Source organism: Aethalodelphis obliquidens, unplaced genomic scaffold, assembly GCF_003676395.1.
Source record: "Aethalodelphis obliquidens isolate GAN/ISIS:26980383/991018 unplaced genomic scaffold, ASM367639v1 scaffold4, whole genome shotgun sequence".
Classification (NCBI taxonomy): Eukaryota; Metazoa; Chordata; class Mammalia; order Artiodactyla; family Delphinidae; genus Aethalodelphis; species Aethalodelphis obliquidens.
This window is the reverse complement of record NW_020837948.1, coordinates 40,706,652-40,727,220: the sequence shown is the minus strand read 5'-3', so window position 1 is coordinate 40,727,220 and position 20,569 is coordinate 40,706,652. Positions and strand designations below refer to the sequence as shown.

General features: G+C 34.3%; 1 protein-coding gene across 6 annotated transcripts in view; it reads right to left on the bottom strand.

Annotated features, from left to right (window-relative positions):
- The window catches only part of SKIC3 (SKI3 subunit of superkiller complex), an 85,685-nt gene that overhangs the window by 1,918 nt on the left and 63,198 nt on the right, over positions 1-20,569 (bottom strand). For 5 of the 6 annotated variants that reach the window (XM_027100594.1, XM_027100591.1, XM_027100593.1 and 2 more), the window contains 7 exons: positions 20,231-20,342; positions 16,817-16,945; positions 13,420-13,535; positions 11,104-11,262; positions 7,412-7,564; positions 2,521-2,651; positions 592-715 (listed from right to left, as the gene is read on the bottom strand). In XM_027100594.1, the coding sequence (XP_026956395.1) occupies positions 592-715; positions 2,521-2,651; positions 7,412-7,564; positions 11,104-11,262; positions 13,420-13,535; positions 16,817-16,945; positions 20,231-20,342 (924 nt within the window). Of the gene's footprint in view, positions 1-591; positions 716-793; positions 844-2,520; positions 2,652-7,411; positions 7,565-11,103; positions 11,263-13,419; positions 13,536-16,816; positions 16,946-20,230; positions 20,343-20,569 lie in introns of those variants that run through there. The other variant, XM_027100596.1, reaches the window with a different exon arrangement.

The window sequence follows — 20,569 nt, the reverse complement described above, 5'->3', positions numbered from 1 at the left end:
TATTTACTATCAAAAAAAAAAAATCCAAGTGTAAGGGGACCCACACCATTTATTTAAACCTGCATTCTTCAAGAGTCAACTGTACATGTTTATATATTTAGAAACCAGACCCATCCCACGAGAAGTGGAGTAGAAATTGTCATATGAATTTTACAGAAAAGACAATAAGAAGTAAAATAATCTTTCCAAAGATAATATGAACATTCCATTAATTTCTGCTACTTCTAAACCTATCCTATCTACCTATTTGCCTCCACTGCAATGGTCATAAGAAATACTACAACCAGAACCCAGAGCCTTCATCTATCTTTTCTTATGCTACATAGCACATCAGGAGAATATATTTCCTACAGGTTAAATCAGTGGTTCTCAACCAGGGGTGATTACACCTCAGATATTATTTGGCAATGTCTAGAAGACATTTTCAGTTGTTATAAGTGGGGTGGAGGAAGGAGGACAATGCTACTGGCATCTAGTGGTTAGAGTGGTTAGGGATGCTATTAGACATCCTACAACGCACAGGAAAGCAACCCTTAGCCCTCACCCAACAAAGGTCCAAGATTAATAACTTTAATACAATCAATGCCTTACATCAATGAGCTCGTAGTCATTTTTGGCATGTAAGTGTCTCAGAAGGTACCAACGTGCTGTTGAAACAATAGATTTGGGATACCCAGGCTGATACACCACTCTCTCTAAAAGTCGCCGTGTCTCTCTGGGGAAAAGATATTTACTTTCAGTCCAAAGCATATAAATTAATATAAGATATTTCATATACTAGCCTCAAACACACATTATCTTTCTCATTCTTTTGCAGACAACGTGCTGATTACTTCATGAATTCTTTCATCCTTGTAATGAAAAAGATAGTAATAATGGTTAACATTTACTAAGTATTTATTATGTGCTACGTAGTATGCCAAGTGTTTTACTCATATGGTCACATTTAACATTCACAACCTTATAATGTAGGCTGCTGCTATTATTCTCATTTTACAAATAAGTAAATTAAGGCTCTTTCCAAATAGAATGGGAAAATGACCCCTATTTCATGAGCACTTCTGACTACTCTACTTCTAATCCCTCTTGAAGGTAGACAGAAAATAAATAATGCAAAGATAATACAGAGTGGAACAAGAAGAAATATTTAACATCTACACTAGAGGCTAAGTGTATAATATCAGGCTTTTAGTATATATTTTTAAGAACGTGTACAATATATGAACCTATGTAATAACAGGCTGATTTACAGTTGTGTTCTAATTTTTTCTTTCCAAATTTACTAACATCTATGGCTCTAAACACTTCTGTATGGGTAGAAACAACACAAATTGTGGTAACTTCAGAACTGCTGAATAGGAAGATTTTGTAGGTAGCAACTGGTTTGAAGTAGGAGCTAAAGAAGAACATGCCCTGAAGATGCTTTTACATAGGAATCACATAGTAAAGCACACTGCTTTTTCTTAGGCGGTATGTTTATTTGAGCTGATTTTGGGTGGTGATAAAAATTATGGGAGGTGCTAACAGAGATTACAGGCAATCGGGGGTTAAGGCTCTCTAAGTCATGTATACTGAGCTGCGGCAGAAAGAGTTCATTAGGAAGTTCACATTATAGCCTAAAACATTTCTTGGTGAAATTAGTCATATAAGAAGTGGCAAAAATAAATAAATATCAGTAAATGATGCTGGAATTGCTAATTAGTCATAGGTCTTATCTCTTCCTTCACTCCTATTTTGTGGTATTGATGTGACCTTTGCCACACATTTATATGTGTTAAGCTCTATGTCTACAATGCTTATTCTGTTTCAGCAATATATGCTCCTAAACCATTGTTTCACTTATGCTTTGTATTATGTGTGATATCCATTAGAGCTAAATATTCTCAGAATTCAAAAATATTCTTGCCTGTTTTTTCATCCATATGACTTTTAAGTAATTTTCTTCAAATTTATTTCTGACCTCATCTCTGCTTCCAATAAAAAGACTGTTAAAATTTAAATTTTATAACTTAAAATTTTTATATTTAAATCTGTAAAGCTTCTAGATTTTCTAGATATAAAAACCACATTATTTATAATATCTCTGCCTTTTTAATATTTATTACTGTTTTTCATAGCTTATTGCCTTGCAGGAATTTATGTCAATCTAGCCTTCAACTTGAGCCTTTTGGGTTTTGTTTGTTTCTAGAATCCACATTTACATTGTTGGCTCATCCTAAAACAGTGAAGAGCAAAAATTCCAAGGCCTTCTTCACTCAAAATGCTGTCATGCAAATCTCTCATATTCTATATCTGGGTACCAAATCACTTTTTTTAAGTAAGACTTTATTTTCTTCCTTACTGGGTTACTAGAACCAGCCTTTCCAAAGTAGAAACATATATATGAATAATATCAAAGTTTGTTAAACTAATTCTAAACCTTTGTGGTTTTTTTTGTTTTTTTTTTAAACCTTTGTTTTGTAGAAGGATTAAAAGTGAAGAATCACTTTGAAGAAAAAAATGAACAAAGATTCTTCATACCTTGCTCCCATTTTGCGTTTGAATTGTAACAAAGCTTGTAAAAGGACAGCAAGCGGACAAAAGCAAAGTTTCAAGGCCTCAGTTGTAGCTTCTTGAACCAAGGATGGCCAGTGATCACTGGAAATATTAGCCTATAAAAATAAAATACAAATATTAAATCATTAAACATTTGACGCGTTTATTTTTTAAATAAATTTATTTATTTATTTTTGGCCGCACTGGGTCTTCGTTGCTGCATGTGGGTTTTCTCTACTTGCAGTGAGCAGGGGCTACTCTTTGCTGCGGTGCATGGGCTTCTCATTGCGGTGGCTTCTCCTGTTGCGGAGCACAGGCTCAAGGCGCACGGGCTTCAGTAGTTGTGGCACACAGACTCAGTAGTTGTGGCTCACAGGCTCAGTTGCTCTGCAGCATGTGGGATCTTTCTGGACCAGGGATCGAACCCATGTCCCCTGCATTGGCAGGTGGATTCTTAACCACTGTGCCACCAGGGAAGTTCTGACATGTTTACTTTAAAAAATGTTATCAGCTCTTATTTGTTGACTGCCTACTTGTCTAAGTTGCCATGTAAATGCTACAGGGATAACAATTCTTCAAAATGATTAAAATCTGATTCCTGCCCTTATGCAACTACAAAACAAGGCTGACAGGGATTAAGGAAGGTTTCAAAAAGGAGATATCACTTTAAAAACACTAAAATATTTGCTAAAAGAAAATGCACTATTCTATTACATGGGTGAATGAAATCTATCAATTACTAAGCCTCTGGTCTACCAAATATACAAAACTCAATTTAACGTGATTCTTTAATTGGTAGTGTATGAGTTCCACATTTCAAAAATTATCTAAGGAGAGAAGAAAGACTGAAATGAAATATGTTAATAAAATCCCAATATAGGAAAAAAGGTGCAAAGCAGATCAGAGATAAATCAAAGTCATCAATTCTGAAAAACATTTTAAGAATTTCACTTTATGGGGAAAATGTTAAGATATCTATACATTACTTAGGTTGCAAACTTTAGTTTGTTATAGTATGTACTGACTCAGAAAGAATATAGATAAGTAGTTCCAAAGAAACAGTAACTGCAAATAAAATGGTGAACACTCTACTGAATTACATAAGGAAAAAAATGTATTTAAAATCTTTCATTGAAAACCTCAAATTGTAACCAAGAATTCATAATTACAGGTATCTAGAATACACATTTTAATAAAGTCAATATAATGAGTGAATACACAGTCACTTTCAAACACTAAATTATTTTTTTAAATGTTAGAGCAATAAACTCTGAGTTCAGCACAGGCAAGAGTAATTTGTGTAATCAAGGAAGAGGAAGCCATAGGGATAATGAATATGAAAACAGAGATCAGAGATAATGAGGCATCCTCCATAAAGACGGGAGCAATGGCACCTTGGGTACATCTGGAAAAGAATGTAAGGCAAAGCCCATACTAATAAAATTACTCCTAATATATTTTTAAAAACTAACAACACAAAACTCTCACTGGTTGCTTTTATAATGCACTCTTTAAATTCCAAGAATTCATATAAAGTATCCCGTAAGTTTAGCCCATATTATGATATAACAGTTTCTATATGTAACTGGTATACTAAACAATGTGATTAGAAAAATAAGTATATTTTTGTCTCCCATTATGTTTTTAAAATTTATTATATAAGGGAGACTTTTCCTCATATAATAAGGATGTAAATTACAGTAGGTCCCATGACTCTGACATCCATTCACAAACACCGTCTTAACTAGAATGTTCTCTTTTCAATACTTCAATCTTCTTTCAAAGGTAATATTTACATCCCACTCCCATCTCCTCAGCTCCCAGCTAGGGTATGCTTACAGGGAGCAGCACATGGCTTGTTCCTCCGCCCAACACTCCCACCTTTTCTTACTAACTGTAGTTTCAGGAACCAACTGAAATATCAGAAGTTTGACTGATGCCATCATAAGATGATGCTCTTTAGGCCTGACAGATATTTAAAGATCTTTTTCTCATCCAGACTTTCCTAGCTTTATCAGAGACTCTCAACTTTACGCATAGTCTCTTATTGCAGGACCAGCTATGAAATCTGTGGGGCTCAATGTCAAAAAACAAAAACAAAAACAAAAACATGCAGGGTCCTTTGTTACAAAATGATTAATTTCAAGATGGCGGTTGCAGAGCGTTAAACCCAGTGTGGAGGCCTATGCAGGTGCACAGGTAGGATGCACACCCACGAAGCAGTCCTGCTCAGCTGCAGTTCCACTAACCTGGGTGAATGAACTATTCCACTTACTCTCTTCACATGCTATGGCAATCTGGAAACCTTTAGCTTCCTTTCTGCTAGATCCCATCATTCCTCTAGGTGGCTCTACATGTCAGGATCTAAGATAATTCCCATGGCAGTCCACTATCTCAGCTGGCATCACTCATTCCTGGCCCTAACAAGCTCTAGGAGCACTGCTGACCCCACGCTGCAGCAACCCTCCTTCACAAGACGGAGGGCATCTTGTACCCAAACATTCACTCCTACCCACTTTTGGGATTCACCCACTGCTGACCACTCTGTCCCAGAAGCATGCAGTCACTTTCTAAAACATGAGCAACTCTTCCCAGCAGGTGGAGAGCCAAAGCTTCCGAGGCATGTGTCAGATACCTGTCCATGTGCTTCTAGACGTGTGCCTCCCGGACCTCAGAGGTCACACATCAAAGCCTCGCTCTCTCTGGCAGCGAGACTCCCTTCCTCTGGTGGGCACCTGTGTGTGGAAACGTGCCAGGGGGACGACAGGGGAGGCAACAGCTTTCTCCAGAGAGATTTCTTCCCAATCCTCCAACTCTGCTCTTCTAATCCTTTTATAGCTTCCTTATAGGTTACTCTTCTACACACTTCAGAAATCTGTATCTTGGTCTGATATTTCTCTTTGGAATCTGATATTTAATATCTCAGGGGAAACTTTCAGTTTAATAGCCTTTTCATATATTATTACACATACAATAGCTTCTCTTAAAACAGTCTAATTTTAATATACCCATCCTCTGCACACTGCCAGCTCTTTACCAGAGAAATATGACATCTCCTTATAATAATTGCTGGGTATCAAATCTTATAACAAGCAAATTAGATGTGGATGGTGCTTTAAAGTTTACAAAGGCATTTGTAATGTTAACTTCATTTGATATTCCTAATACCTAGGCGAAGTAGGTATTACTACCTCCACTATTACCAAAAAAGGTTGGGGGAGCTCTAGACAGCTTAATTGGCTGAAGTTTTCACAGGTTGTAACTGGTAGAACCAGAACCAAGGCTCTTATAGAAAACACTTTTGTGGTGGTAGTAGTGGTGGGGCAATGGGGGCAGGTATACCTGGGTATTACTAAATTGTAAGCTAATTTTCCCATCTGTAAAATAAGGTTCTTATGAATATTAATGAAGTTAATATGTATAAAGCACTGTAACAGAACCTAGCACAGGCTAAGTGTTCTGTATGTTTGCTATTATTATTGCTATTTTTATTTTATTTCAGGGCAGATTTAATTTCCCAGCATGAAGAACAAACAAACAAAAAACCACATCACTAATAATATTTAACTAACAAATAATAAGTTAGACTAAAAGGGTATCGACTTCTCCAGTTCACATATTCAAGAGCATTTATAGGTGCTACATGTGGCTTCCATAGCCCACCGACTGCCAATGTCACAAAGACTTTTGTTAAATATAAACATGAGACAAACAAAACAAAATGTTTGGTGATCTAGAATTACCATTAACCACCATTTCTTTCCAGCCAAATCATCTCAAATTTGACTACCATTAGTCTAGTCATTCAAAAACCATTGGTGGAGGAGCTCCTATATATAAGGCAGAGTGGTAAAGCAAAGATGCAAAGATGAACAAAACATGGCCCCAACCTAAGGAACTCTGAAACGTGCTCCACAGTAATAGCACCAAAGCTGAATAAATTTCCTAATTCTTATATTTCTTTGGCAAAATGTCTAGTTGAAGCAAGTAAATAACGTTGACAATGGACTATTATGGCAAAAGCATGAGTTAATTCAGGCCTGTCTAGGTAATTTCTTCCAAAGCAAAAAATGACATTTTATCTTTTAATTACAGAAATAACATGCATATGATAAAAAATTCAAACACTATCAAAGGATATAAAATGAAAAATTCTCCTCCACTATCCCTTAAAGACCCCTAGGTACTATCCTCCAGAATAACTGCCATTAAATTTCCTTTGTATCTTCTTGTATCTTTCCATGTGCCTATTAGCGTGCACACATGTACACACACACACACACACACGATGTAGAGATATATATTCTTAAAAATTCATACCACACACATATACACTCAAATAGCATATCATACACACTGTTCTGGAGTTTGCTCCTCCATGCAGCCACTTAAATATTTATCTTGAAAAGTTTTCCACACTAGTATATAAGACTTCTAGATTAATATACCTACCTTGGTATCAGAAAACATATCAAGTCAAAAATTACTAGAAATTCCTCTTACAGAATGTCAAATTGAACTAAGAAATGACTAAAATGTTAATTATTGGTATCTTTGTCACTGATGAGTAGCTGGGTTAATTCTAACTTAAATCACCAAGAAACAAAAATGTATATTCTGCCATAATTCAACTTTTAAAATTGCAATCTTTGTTTTTTCCCCCTAAACACTGACAGTGTCCTGCTAGAGTCTATAGGTTTATGTTATGTTACTCTTATGTCCATCAAAAAGCCCAAATACAAAGTCTATGAGGAGACCACACTAGAAGGTGATGAAACTATAGGAACTCAATGGAATATCACTATGTAAAAAACTTTTATCTTAAAGAAAAATAAAAGAGTCAACTTTTCACATCATAATTATAACATGATCTTACCATGCAGACTTCTAATGCAAGCAGTGCTAGTCTCAACAGGCTTGAGAGTTTCCCACTCCAGCTACCCTGTTGGGATGCTACTTGTAGACTCTTCCTATAACACATCTCTGCAGCACCCATCATTCCTTGGGACTGATATATGTGTGCCAGCCACTGAGGAACAGCAAGAGAAAAGGACCCAAAAGATTTTAGTTTCGTACACAGTCTACTTCCAACAAATTCAATAAACTTTGATGAAACTAAATTTTTAATTTAATTATTGATAAATTTTGTGCCTCCAAAACAAAAATCACAGGTCAAAAAAGGGGTAGCCATCTTGCCCATTCTACTGGCAACAGCCACATCCAGTCTGAAGCCTTAAAAAGTCTCCCAAGATGGCAAGTCAGGAACAAAATCAAAATGCAATATAATTTTTTATACATTACAGATGTAACATTTGAAAATCAATGCAATCTACCACATTAACAGAATAAAGAAGCATTCTCATAGATGGCCCCCACCCCAAATCCACTCATTCATGATAAAAAACAAATCTCTCTTGACAAACTCAGAAAAGGATTTCCTTAATCTGAAACATAATTTGGACAGCCATTTTAGAATCTGATAAATACCTACAAAAACCTAAAGCAAAAATTATAATTATGAAATCACAAATGTTTTCTATCTGAGGTAGAGAATAAGACAAGAATGTTCCCTTATCACCACTCTGCTTAACACTGTAATTGAGGCTCTATAAACAGTGCAATAAGGCAAGAAAAAAATTTAACATAAAAATATTAGAAAAAAAAAGTAAAACTTCATTATTTCTAAAGGACGTAATTGTGTATACAGAAAACCCAAAACCATTTCAAAAGAATAAGTGAATTTAGCAAGGTTTCTGGAAGGTCAGTATATAAAAATCAACGCTATTTCTAAATGTTTGACACCAACATACAGAAAAAAATACCACTTGCAATGGAACAACAAAAAAAATCAACTACCCGGAAATAAATTTAACACAAAAATGTAAAAGACCTCTATTGCAAAAATTTTAAAACACTGCTGAGAGAAATTCAGAGCTTAAACAAGGAGGAATATAACATTTATGGATAGAGAAACTCAATAGTAATACTTTGTCAATTCTCCCCAAATTAAACTATAGATTCATGTAATTCCAATCAAGATCTCTGTAGGACTTTTGTTTGGCGGGGAGAGTAAGGGTACTTGACAATTTACATGTAAATGCAAAACACCTAAAGTGACTGAGACACACTTGAAGGAAAACAAGAAAGTTGGAGGTCTTAATATTACTTCCACATACCAAAACTACTTATAAAACTATAAGCAAGAATAAACAAATAGATCAATGAAAAAGAAGGAAAAGAACAGGGAGCCTTAAAAGACCCAGTCACCTGATTTATGACAAAAGCATCACTACAATTTAGTGGGGACATAATGGTCTTTTCAAAGGATGGTACTGGGACAATTACACATCCATATGGAAAAAAATGAACCTTGACCCTGCAACACTCACAAAAATTAATCCAGTATGGATCATAGACCTACATGTGAAAGGTAAAACAACAGTTTCTAAAGAAAAACAGAAAAATATCTTCATAAACTTGGAGTAAGAGTTCTTGAGTAGAACACCTCAATAACGCATTAGCCATTAAAAAAATGATAAATTAGACTTCATTAAGATTAAGAACTATTCATCAAAAAATAATATTAAGAAAATGTTAAGCCAAGGTGCAGATGTGAGAAAATATCTGCAATACAGATATCCAAAAATGTGTCTGTATCCAGAAAATATGATTCCAACAATTCAGTAAGAAAACAGCATATGAAAAACTACAGTAAAGAAAAGGTAATTTAAAAAGAGGAAATCCAAAGATCCAATAAGTATATGAAAAGTGGCTCAACAGCATTTGTCATCAGGTAAATTCAAATTAAAACCACCACAAGATACTATTACCTACATATCCTTTGGAAAGGGAAAACAATAACCACGATCTGGCAATATCAGCAATTGGAATGTTCATAATTTGCTGGTGGGAATGTAAACTGGACATCCATTTAAAAAAACCATTTGACAGAATCTACTAAAGTCAATATACACATACTCTATCACCCAACAAAAGGCATATCCCAGAATGGACACAGCACCATTAATCATAATAGCCAAAACCTGGAAACACAGTTGACCCATGAACAACACGGATGTAACTTATAGTCAACCTCCGTATCCATGGTTCCGAGGATTGAACCAACCATGGACTATTGAAAAATATCCATTTATTAGTTGATCCGTGCAGTCGTGCAGTTCAAACCCATTATGTTCAAGGGTCAACTGTAATCCAAACAGTAAAAGGGATATTTTACAGTATATTCATAAAAATAAATGAAAAAAAACTATGGCTTCATGAATTTCAACTAAATGAAACAACTAAATGAATTTCACTGACGTGATGTTGAGTAAAACCAGATACAAAGTGATACTCCATTTATATCAAGTTCAAAAACAGGCAAAATTAGATAGAAGTGATAGAAGACAGAATAGTGTTCCCCTTTTCTTTTGGACGTAGGGGGCGATCACAAAGGGAGAGTATGGGGAAGGCAGCTAGGCTGCAGAAAATGTTCTATATCTTGATATAGGTCGTGGTTAAAAAGGTACATACATATAATGAGTATAAGATTTTTACACTCTTTTCTTTGTGAATTATATCACAGTATAAAAGAAAACACATATACTATCTCTAAGACTTTACCTACTGTATAATTTATCCTTTAATTTTCCCTTTTAGTTTGACAAGGTGTTTTTCCCCTTGATAAAGAACATGAGATCATCAATATCCAGTTGACCTTAGAATTAAAGTATCTTAACTCTCATATGGCAAATTTACTCTGAGAGGGAAAAAAGCACCATATTTCTTCAAGGATTAGAGTAAACAAAGTGGCTTAACTTGCATAGTCCAACTATTTTACACCATTAGATAATCTTTTTAAGCAGGACATCAAAACTGTTGACATAACAAAAGATCAAAATGAAGAACTGTAGTAAAATAGGCTTCTGTAAAACCTATATCAAAAAGTCCCTTGAGACTATCTTGTGGTACAGAAAGAACTATAACAAATTGAGTAAAGTAATTATATGCTTTTTGTATTTTACTATCAATTAGAATAAAGTACACAGTGATCATTATGTATTTGTCCTTGTGGTAAGCAGAGCCAGCTAAAAGGGCAGACAGTCTATTGATTGAGGCATCAGTCCTGAAAAGAACTATTTCTAAAGGCACTAAAAACCCATTAAAATCTTGGATATAGGTTACCTGTAAAGTAGCTAAGGAAAAACTACACACATCCCCTCTAAAGACAGAGTTAAACACCATTATGGTAACTTTATTATAAAATGTTTGTAACACTTAGCTCTCTTACACCAATCCTATGTAAAAGACAGTATTTTCAACACTATTTTAAATGGAGAAAATTTACAATCAACAATGTTAAAAGCTTCGAAGCCGTGCAGCAGCAGATTCTAAATGAATATTCAACTTCCTTAGTTTCTCTAACCACAATACCCTTTAAAGCCTGAAAATGAGAGATATACAATGAATCTAAAGGCAAGACAAAAATGTAGCATACCCCTGACCTCATTTAATATCACAGAGCATTTTAATTCAGGACTCACATAAGAAAAGAGAGAATTTATTTACCTGCCAAGCTGGAACAGAGGTTGAGTTGGACATGACTGTTTTTTGCAGCTCTTCAAGTACAGCATCTGGGAGAGGTTTTTGTGACTCTAGGAGTGGTTTACATTGAACTTGTCTCAAAAGTAAGATAACAGCTGGCTGATCAGGGTTACTTTTTAAATTCTAAAAATCAAACCCCAAACAGAAATACATCAAACAGGTTCTTAAGTGTTAAATGTAAAAGGCAAATAAGCTATTCTCCATATTGAAAAAAAACCCCTGACTTTAACCTTTTCTTATTAAAAAGTAAACAACAGCAAAAGTCAACAGAACACTGAACATCTTGGGAATACCAAACTCTACACTTAAATAAGCTCTAAAATCAGTAATGCTATTACTGTAGCTATAAGTTGTTAATCTTAGATTTAGTATGTCCCTTTGACTTGGTTTATTCTTAAGTGATATCTTGAAAAATTTAGGTACTACATATAAACAGCTGAACTAAGAAAACATAAAATTAACAGTGAAAGCTAAAACTAATCCTTATTGGAAGAAACTTAACTTTTTTTTTTTTAATTAATTAATTTATTTATTTTTGGCTGTGTTGGGTCTTCGTTTCTGTGCGAGGGCTTTCTCTAGTTGTGGCAAGCGGGGGCCACTCTTCATTGTGATGCACGGGCCTCTCACTGTCGCGGCCTCTCTTGTTGCGGAGCACAGGCTCCAGAGGCGCAGGCTCAGTAGTTGTGGCTCATGGGCCTAGTTGCTCCACGGTATGTGGGATCTTCCCAGACCAGGGCTCGAACCCGTGTCCCCTGCATTGGCAGGCAGACTCTCAACCACTGTGCCACCAGGGAAGCCCAAACTTAACTTTTTTTAAGAGGGAAAGAGTTATAAATTGTTTCCTTTCTCAACCTCTTAACAAAGATACTCATTGTCCTTCCTCCAGGCACAGACTTCTTACACACTGGGAGTAAGAGAAATGACCCATTTACCCAGGCCATTTATTTATACCTTAAAACACATACACACACATATAAATGTATTGTATGTGTGTGTGTGTGTATATATATATATACATACACAATATGTGTATGTTGTATATGTGTATATGTGCGTGTATATATTCTATATGTATATACATATATACATACAATATACACATACAAGAAGAAGTTAAGGAGATTCTCTAAACAAGTCCTTCCACTATTGTTTTAAACATTTCTTTCTTTATTGCTTGTCTCTCAATGACATAATTCTTTATTTTCTATTATTAGGTCATAGTCCTAAATGTCCTTATTTCTGAAATGTGACTGCTTTCTTCTAAGTAAGAGACTGGGACATTAAAATGACAAGTAAAGGTTCATAAAAGTATCCCTTATTCTGTCAGAGGGAGCACGAATCAACTGTCAATTTATGCTTACTAAACATTCACTGTATTATACTAAACTGTCCTGAACCTAGGTGGAATTTCTTAAATAAAAGAGAAAATGTATTATTCTGATTTTCAGAGAATTCAAGGACCAAAGGGATCTTCAAAGATCCATTCTTCTCTCTCTGCAAAATTTATATTGATCTTTCAAAAAACATTTCTAGAAAGACACCACCTTCTCCCTGGTAAGCATTTATGAAAACAGATGTTTTCAGGAAAAAATGATGTTTAAAACTCCCCTTATTCATTAAATTATTTTTGAGTTGGTTTATGAAACTGATTTGTTCATTCAATAAATATTTACTGAGACCCTACTATGGGTTGGGCAAGGTGTAAGAATTTATTCACACAGCCTACAATCCAGGTAGGTAAAAACTGACTACTCAATAGTTCCCGTCACCCACTTAACAATCCCCACAGTCATTCTACATTGTTCAGAACTTTGGAAAAATGTAGGGATACTGGAAAACATAGCATTCTGAAGAGAGTAACTAGAAATCAAAGGAAAATACTGCTTCCATAATGGTGCCAAAAAAAAAAAAATAGATTAAAACCTTGAGTCTTAAGAGTCAGAAAAATGTGAGCTCAAACAGCAACTCCATCAATTTCTACCTGTGAACTCCTGTGCAAATTACTTACCCTCTTTAAGCCTTAGTTTTCTCACTTGTAAAAATGGGGATAATAATAAATACCTATGTCATAGGATTGTTGTGAAGGTCAAATACAAAGTACTAAATGTATTAACTAGCTTACAGTAATTACTCAGTTAATATTGGGTATTATTATCATCATCATCACCACCACCGCCACCACCACCACCACCAAATGCTCTTTAAGTAATGTGCATTCTATTTTTGAAGTTATTTTCCAAGTAGGATAAGAATCCATGAATCTCAATTCCATAACAATACCTTTGTGCAGAGGGCTTCAGCTTCAGCTATTCTTCTTGTGTCTATTAGACCAGTGACAGCTTGGGAGAGAGACCACTTTTCAAGAGATTGGTTGTAATTTTCAAAGAATTCTTTGTCTTTATTAAAAAAAAAGTCAATGTTACTTTTTTCTGCAATTTATAATGTGTTCTCAGAGAAGTAATCAGTTGTTAAGAAGTATTAAAATTAAATTACCATGCATATACAACTTTTACACATACCACTGGAATACCATAGACTATCTCAACATGAGACAGGTTTCTGCAAAGTTTCATAGCAGGAACATTTACAGCTGAATAACTTAAGACTTTATATACTTGTGACTTACATTAAAAAACATCACTATCTTCAGTAAAACTGAAAATACTTCATTGAAAAAAAGTGAAGATTTATTGCAATATAACTGACTTATGATAAACTGCACATATCCACATATTCAAGCTGTAAATCTGATGACTTTTGACATAAGAATATATCTGTGAACCATCACTACTATCAAGATAATACGCATACCCATCATCATGAAAAGTTTCCTCCTACTACTTTGTAATCACTTCTGTCTCCAACCCATCTCTCCTCCTTTCCTCTGTCCCCAATCACTAATCATTTTCACTCACAATAGATCAGTTTGCATTACCTAAAATTTCATATAAATGGAATCATAAAATATAAACTCTGGCATCTTTCATAGAAGCTAACGTGGTAAATTACATTCATTTTCAAATATTAAAGCAACCTTGCGTTCCTAGAATAAACCTCACTTGATCATTAAGTATTACTATCTTTTTTATGTGTTACTGGATTTGAATTGCTAAAGTTTTGTTATAAATTTCTACATCTGTAGTTCTGTAGTTTTCTTGTAATGTCTTTGTCTGGTTTTGGTATCTGCATAATGCTGATCTCACAGAAGAAGTCAGGAAGTGTTACCACCTTTTCAATTTTCTGGAAGAGTTTGTATAGAACTGGTATTATTTCTTACTTAAATGTTTGGTAGAATCCATCTGGTCCTGGAGTTTTCTTTATAAGAAGATTTTTAACTATAAATTCCGTGTCTTTAATAGATATAAAGCTATTCAGTTTATTTCTTCTTAAGTGAGCTCTGTATCTTTTAAGGAATTTATCCATTGTATCTACATCGCCAAATTTAACGGCATAAAGTTCTTCTTAAGATTCTCTTATGAGCCTTTTAATAGCTATAGTGTTGTACCTGCTTTAAATCCTGACAATGGTACTCTCTGTTATTTTCCTGATGCCTGGCTAGGTTTATCAATTTCATTGATCTTCTCAAAGAACTAGATTTTGCTTTTGCTGATTTTCTGTTTTCTATTTCATTGATCTCTACTCTATTTTCTTTTCTTCTGCTTACTTTGGATTTAATTTCCCCTTCCTTTTTCTAATTTCTCAAGGCACAGCTGAGATCATCGATTTGAGGCCCTTCTTATTTTCTAATGTGGATATATAATGCTAATATTTTCATATAAGCAGTGTTTTAGGAGTATTATAGAATTTTATATGTTGTTTTTTCATTTTCATGAAGTTCAAAATATTTTCTAATTTCCCTTCTGCCATATTCTTTGACCTGGATTATTTAGAAGTATGTTATTAAGTTTTCAAATATTTGAGAATTTTCCAGATTTTTTGGTTATTGATTTTTAAATTAATTCCATTGTATTAAGGTAACATACTTTGTATGATTTGAATCCTTTTAAATTTACTTAGACCTGTTTTATGGCTCATAATATGATATATATGGGTAAATAGTCTGTGTACACTTGACAAAAATATGCATTCTGTTGTTGTTAGGAGAATTGTTCTATAAGTTCTAACTAGGTCAAGTTAGTTGATAGTGTTTTTCAAGTTTTTAATTATATTTTTACTAATTTTCTGTCCAATTGTTCTATCAATTATCAAAAGAAGAGTGTTGAATCTCTATAATTATGAATTTATTTATCTCTCCTTTCAGTTCTATAAGTTTGTTTCATGTATTTTTCCATAATTTTTCATTTTTTCTACCTATTTTATTGGGAAATACAACACAGATTTTATGTGTTTTGAAGCTTTGCTACTGGGTGCCTAAACTGTCCTCTTGATGAATTGATTCCAATGTGAAATGACCCTCCTTATCACTGGAAACATTCTTTGCTCTGAAATCTTAATTTGTAGGAAATTAACGTGGCCACTCCAGCTGTCTTTTGGTTAGTGTTGGCATGGTATATCTTTTTCCATTCTTTTACTTTTTAGGTCATTTTTGTCTTTTTATTTGCATCTTTTTAAAATTGATGTATAGCTGATTTACAATGTTTCAGGTGTACAGCAAAGTGATTCAGTTATACATATATATAAATATATACATATAGATTCTTTTTTAGATTCTTTTCCATTATAAGTTATTACAAGATACTGAATGTAGTTCCCTGTGCTATAAAGTAGGTCCTTGCTGTTCTTCTATCTTATATATAGTACTGTGAGGTTATTTTGGTCTTTAAATATAGATTTATATTTTGTTTATGTTTCTTTTAAGCAGTATATAGTTAGCTCTTGCTTTTTTATCCAGTCTGTCAATCTGTGCCTTTTAACTGGGGTATTTAGACCATTATGCTTAACTTGATTATTGATATGGCTGGGTTTAACTCTATTGTGTTGTTTTCTCTTTATTCTATGTTCCCTTTTCCTCCTTTTTGTAGTATATAATTCCATTTTTTCTTTACTGTCTACTTTAAGGTTTAGAGTATTCATCTTTAACGTGTCACAGTCTACCTTTAAGTACAGTTGACCCTCTGTATCTATGGATATGGAACCCATGGATATGCAGAGTCAACTATTACTACATCATTTTATGTAAGGGAGTTGTGCATCGGTAGCTTTTGGTATCTGAGGAGGGAAATGAAACAAATCCCCCACAAATCCTTACGGATGACTGTAATATTACACCACTTCACTTACAGTATAAAAACTTTACAACAAAATACTTCCATTTTCCCCTCCTGGCCTCTGTGCTATTGTCATATGTGCGTTAAACAGTAAATTACATGTTAAAGAGATTTCTATCGTGTGTCACTTGTGGATCTGTTTCTATTGATTGATTCTTCTCATTATGGGTGGTATTTTCCTGCTTATTTGCATGCCTATTAAGCTTTAACTGGATACCAGACATTGTGAATTTTACCTTGCTGAATGCTGGATATTTCTGTATTCCTATAATGTTCTTGAGCTTTGTTCTGTATGCAGGTAAACTCCTTAAGCCTTGTTTTTAAGCTTTGTTAGATGAGAATATAATAGCCTTTCATGTAGGGCTAATTCTGCCTACTACCTTTTGGCAATATCCTTCTGAATTCTTTATCTTGAATATATCATGTATGAAATGCTTCTTTAAACTTACTTGAAGCAGAAACAGCAGATAACAGTGCCAAGTGTAAATCCATCCTCTTTGGCTGAGTGTTCTTCACTAGGGCCAGTTTAGCATCAGCATGACAAGCTGCCATTAGCCCAGCCCAGACAGCAGGATCACCTAAACACAGGAAATACAGTTAGGAGGCTGTCAATACCAACACGTTGCTGAAAAACTACCAAAAATGAAAGTAAGAGTTTACAAATACCAACAAATGAAATAAAATAGTATCTCCAGAAAAATTCCATTTTCTTAAAGAAAAACTAGTTCATAAGGCACATTACTATATTCATCCTTTAAGATTTGCCATTTTGGGGCTTCCCTGGTGGCGCAGTGGTTGAGAGTCCGCCTGCCGATGCAGGGGACACGGGTTCGTCCCTGGTCCGGGACGATCCCACATGCCGTGGAGCGGCTGGGCCCGTGAGCCATGGCGGCTGAGCCTGCGCGTCCGGAGCCTGTGCTCTGCAATGGGAGAGGCCACAACAGTGAGAGGCCCGCGTACCGCAACAAAAACAACAAAAAAAAAAATTGCCATTTTTTCCAAACACATCAGAGGATAAAAAATATCCTATTTAACTCTTCTTCCATGGCTGGTTACGTGAGTTGCCTAGAGTACTACGCTGTTGTGGAAAGGTCAATTATATTTACTTTCACTGAATACCAAGGGCAAGCCTCACAGAGACACTTGTGTTCATCACTGTCCCTATATTAAAGGCTCAGTCATGGGAAAAGGAAGATAACACAATTTCTCAGCTCTTAAGAAAAGTCTGAGACAAAGGAAAAGCTCAAGACAACTCCATTTTACCTATGTTCTAACAGCCAAGCATAAAAGTCACTTTATCATTCCAAGGAAGCAATTATGATTACACTGATGTATCCCTTCATCCATTTGATCTCTCCTTCCTTCCTTCACACCTTGATATAGCTTCAGGGGAAGAGGGAAAGCCCAATAGCAGTGGGTTGAGAAGGTAATAAAAGAGATTATGAGTATAGACTCCTCTTTTCAAGAAAGTTAATTGTGAAAAGAGAAAGCTGGATTGGGATTTGGAACTTAGGCTTTTTAATTTGATTGGTCTTTTGTTTCACAAATCATATTTTGCAAGTTAATATTTACATGGTTAATATTTTCAGTACTATTACCCTTAAAAAAACAAATGGATAATTTTTAAATCCTACAAGGGGTTCCAATTAACAATACAGTCATTTAAACATACTTCTTAGCTCTAGTTTTTAATTTTTTTCTTACCTAACTGCCCCATTCAATATATATCTCCTATCAAATGGCTGAAATACATGTATTTCATTTATAGACAGTCAGTATTACTGCTAATTGTACAAGAATCATTAGAAATCTTATGTAGACCAAAAATGTTTATAAAAAATTAAATACATACCTTGATGTTATAAAATAATTTCTGCCCAGATAATGCCTACCTTATTTTAAATATCATAAGACATAATTAAATCCAGAATAAGAAAACAGGGACCATTTCCTACAATTTATGGTGAGATCTGAATACTATATAATGAAAGGCAGATGACTGAATCTTAGATCTGGATTTTAGGTCTAACAATGCCACTAATTAACTGTGCAGCCGCTCTTCCTTTGGAACACATAATTCTACAAAATAAGGCATCTAAATCAGATGATGGCTCAGGTGCCCTCAGGTCTAAAATCCTATAATTCCAGTTGAAGTGGACTCAATTTTTGTGTTTGTAAGATTAAGTGAACAACTCATTTAAGGATCTTAGGGTATTCTATAGTTTAGATTTTGGGAGGGGGATGGACATTAGCTGGCAGCAATTTCTTTTGTCACAATTCAAAAGAATTGCTGTCTTCATGAACTCTTCTACAGATAACCAGCAACTCAAATTCCCTATGAAACAAAGTGATAATATAAATATTATACATATATATGTGTATACACATATATATATAATTTATACATATATATGTATTTACACATATATATAATTTATACTATATATATACTAAAAACCTAAAAAAAAATTAATATGGTTTGCTAAAAATACCTTTTAATATCACAGAAGTACTAATCTAACAGACATTGGATTTCTTTCCATTCAATTCTAAATTCCTGGGATTATATTTAAATTTCTGAAAAGATTCCTTGGAGTACCATCTATCAAAATTGTACTTTGTCTAACTAAAGATCTACAAAGGTTAGATGTACAGCTACTACACATAACTACAATTACATTCACTTTCACTGGACTCCAAAGAAGTCTCAAATAAGCACTCAGCTTCATCAGTCAGTCCTTGTTTTAAGCTTCCTATATGACTCTGCTTCCTTGTTTATGAATTTCTCCAGATAAAATGGGAAAATCAGAAAAAATGATTAGAGAAGATCTTAGCTGGGCAATCTCACCTTTCTAAAGTGTATGCCATGTACACAATCAGAGGCTAACATCTATCATTCTAGATCCACAGTAAGAATTCTTGAGAGTAATTCTATATCTAATACTTGTTTGGGAACACCTTTAAAAATCAGAAACTTACCTAACATAGAACATAGATAAAACCAAATGTTTAGGATTTCTTTTTGTTCTAGTTCAAAAATGAAAGAAAGAATAAACAACAGGACATTGGTCTGTTTACTTGTTTTATAAAATGATCTCTGAAGTTTAGTTAGGATCCTTCTCATTTATTGTGAAGACAGTACTGAACCTGTTCTTTGTATGTTTCCCCACAGTCCCTGGCCAAAAGCAATAGCATTCTGATCCAGCAAATGTTTGAAGTGCTCTGAGGGAATATACTGTTTAAAGTTATATTTCATGTTAAAAATAATGTTATGTAAAAATACATCCCATAACCCTACTTTGTTAGACATTCCAATCCTCTATAGCATTTCTCCAGCCGTGGTAACGGAAGCATGCTGATGCAGGTTACATGCAGTTCCTCAGTGCCTTTTGTGACCAATGGCATACATACGACTCTGGTTAGAACTAAGAAATTAGTTCATGTGAGGCCAGCACCTTGGCAGTTCTAACAGTTACCATACAAGACATATCTCCACTCTTCCAGAAGTTAACTACACATAAAAATAACTAAACATGTTTATTAAATAATTTAGTAGCTATAAATAAACCTCATTAAACCAGACTGATGGAAAACAGAAATAAAACCACTTTTTGAAAATATATAATGCAGAGTTTCGATAATGGTTAATGAAGTATCTTTATATAGATATTCCTTTGAGCCTGCTTCAATAACTGATTATCTCTTAAATATCAGTAGCTGAATGCAGTAATCAAATAATATGCAAGATCTTAAAATATTTTAAAATTCCCTTCTTATTTCATAAAAATACAAACTTTGCCTCTTTAACACAAATGCAAGATGGACGGAATCCTAAATAATGAAATGGATCACATTATATTCACCTGGAGAAAGGAGAGCTGCCTTCTGAATGGCTTTTAGTGCAGTATTTTTCTCACCATCTGCTGAACTGCTTCCCACAGCCAACTGATTTACTGCAGTGTATAGTAGTGCCTTCTACAAAGAGAAAGGAAGGGTGTTAATCAATTCTCTTTATAGCTCCCTGACTTTCAAAGTGACTAAAAGTAGTACTATATTGGATATTGTATGACCCCTAAGCCTAAGAAGAAAAATTATTCATCAATAATATTATTTAACAATATTATTTAACAGTAAATAATATTATTTAACATTTCCAATGTTAAATAATAATAATATTATTTAACATTTCCTTTGAATTGGGG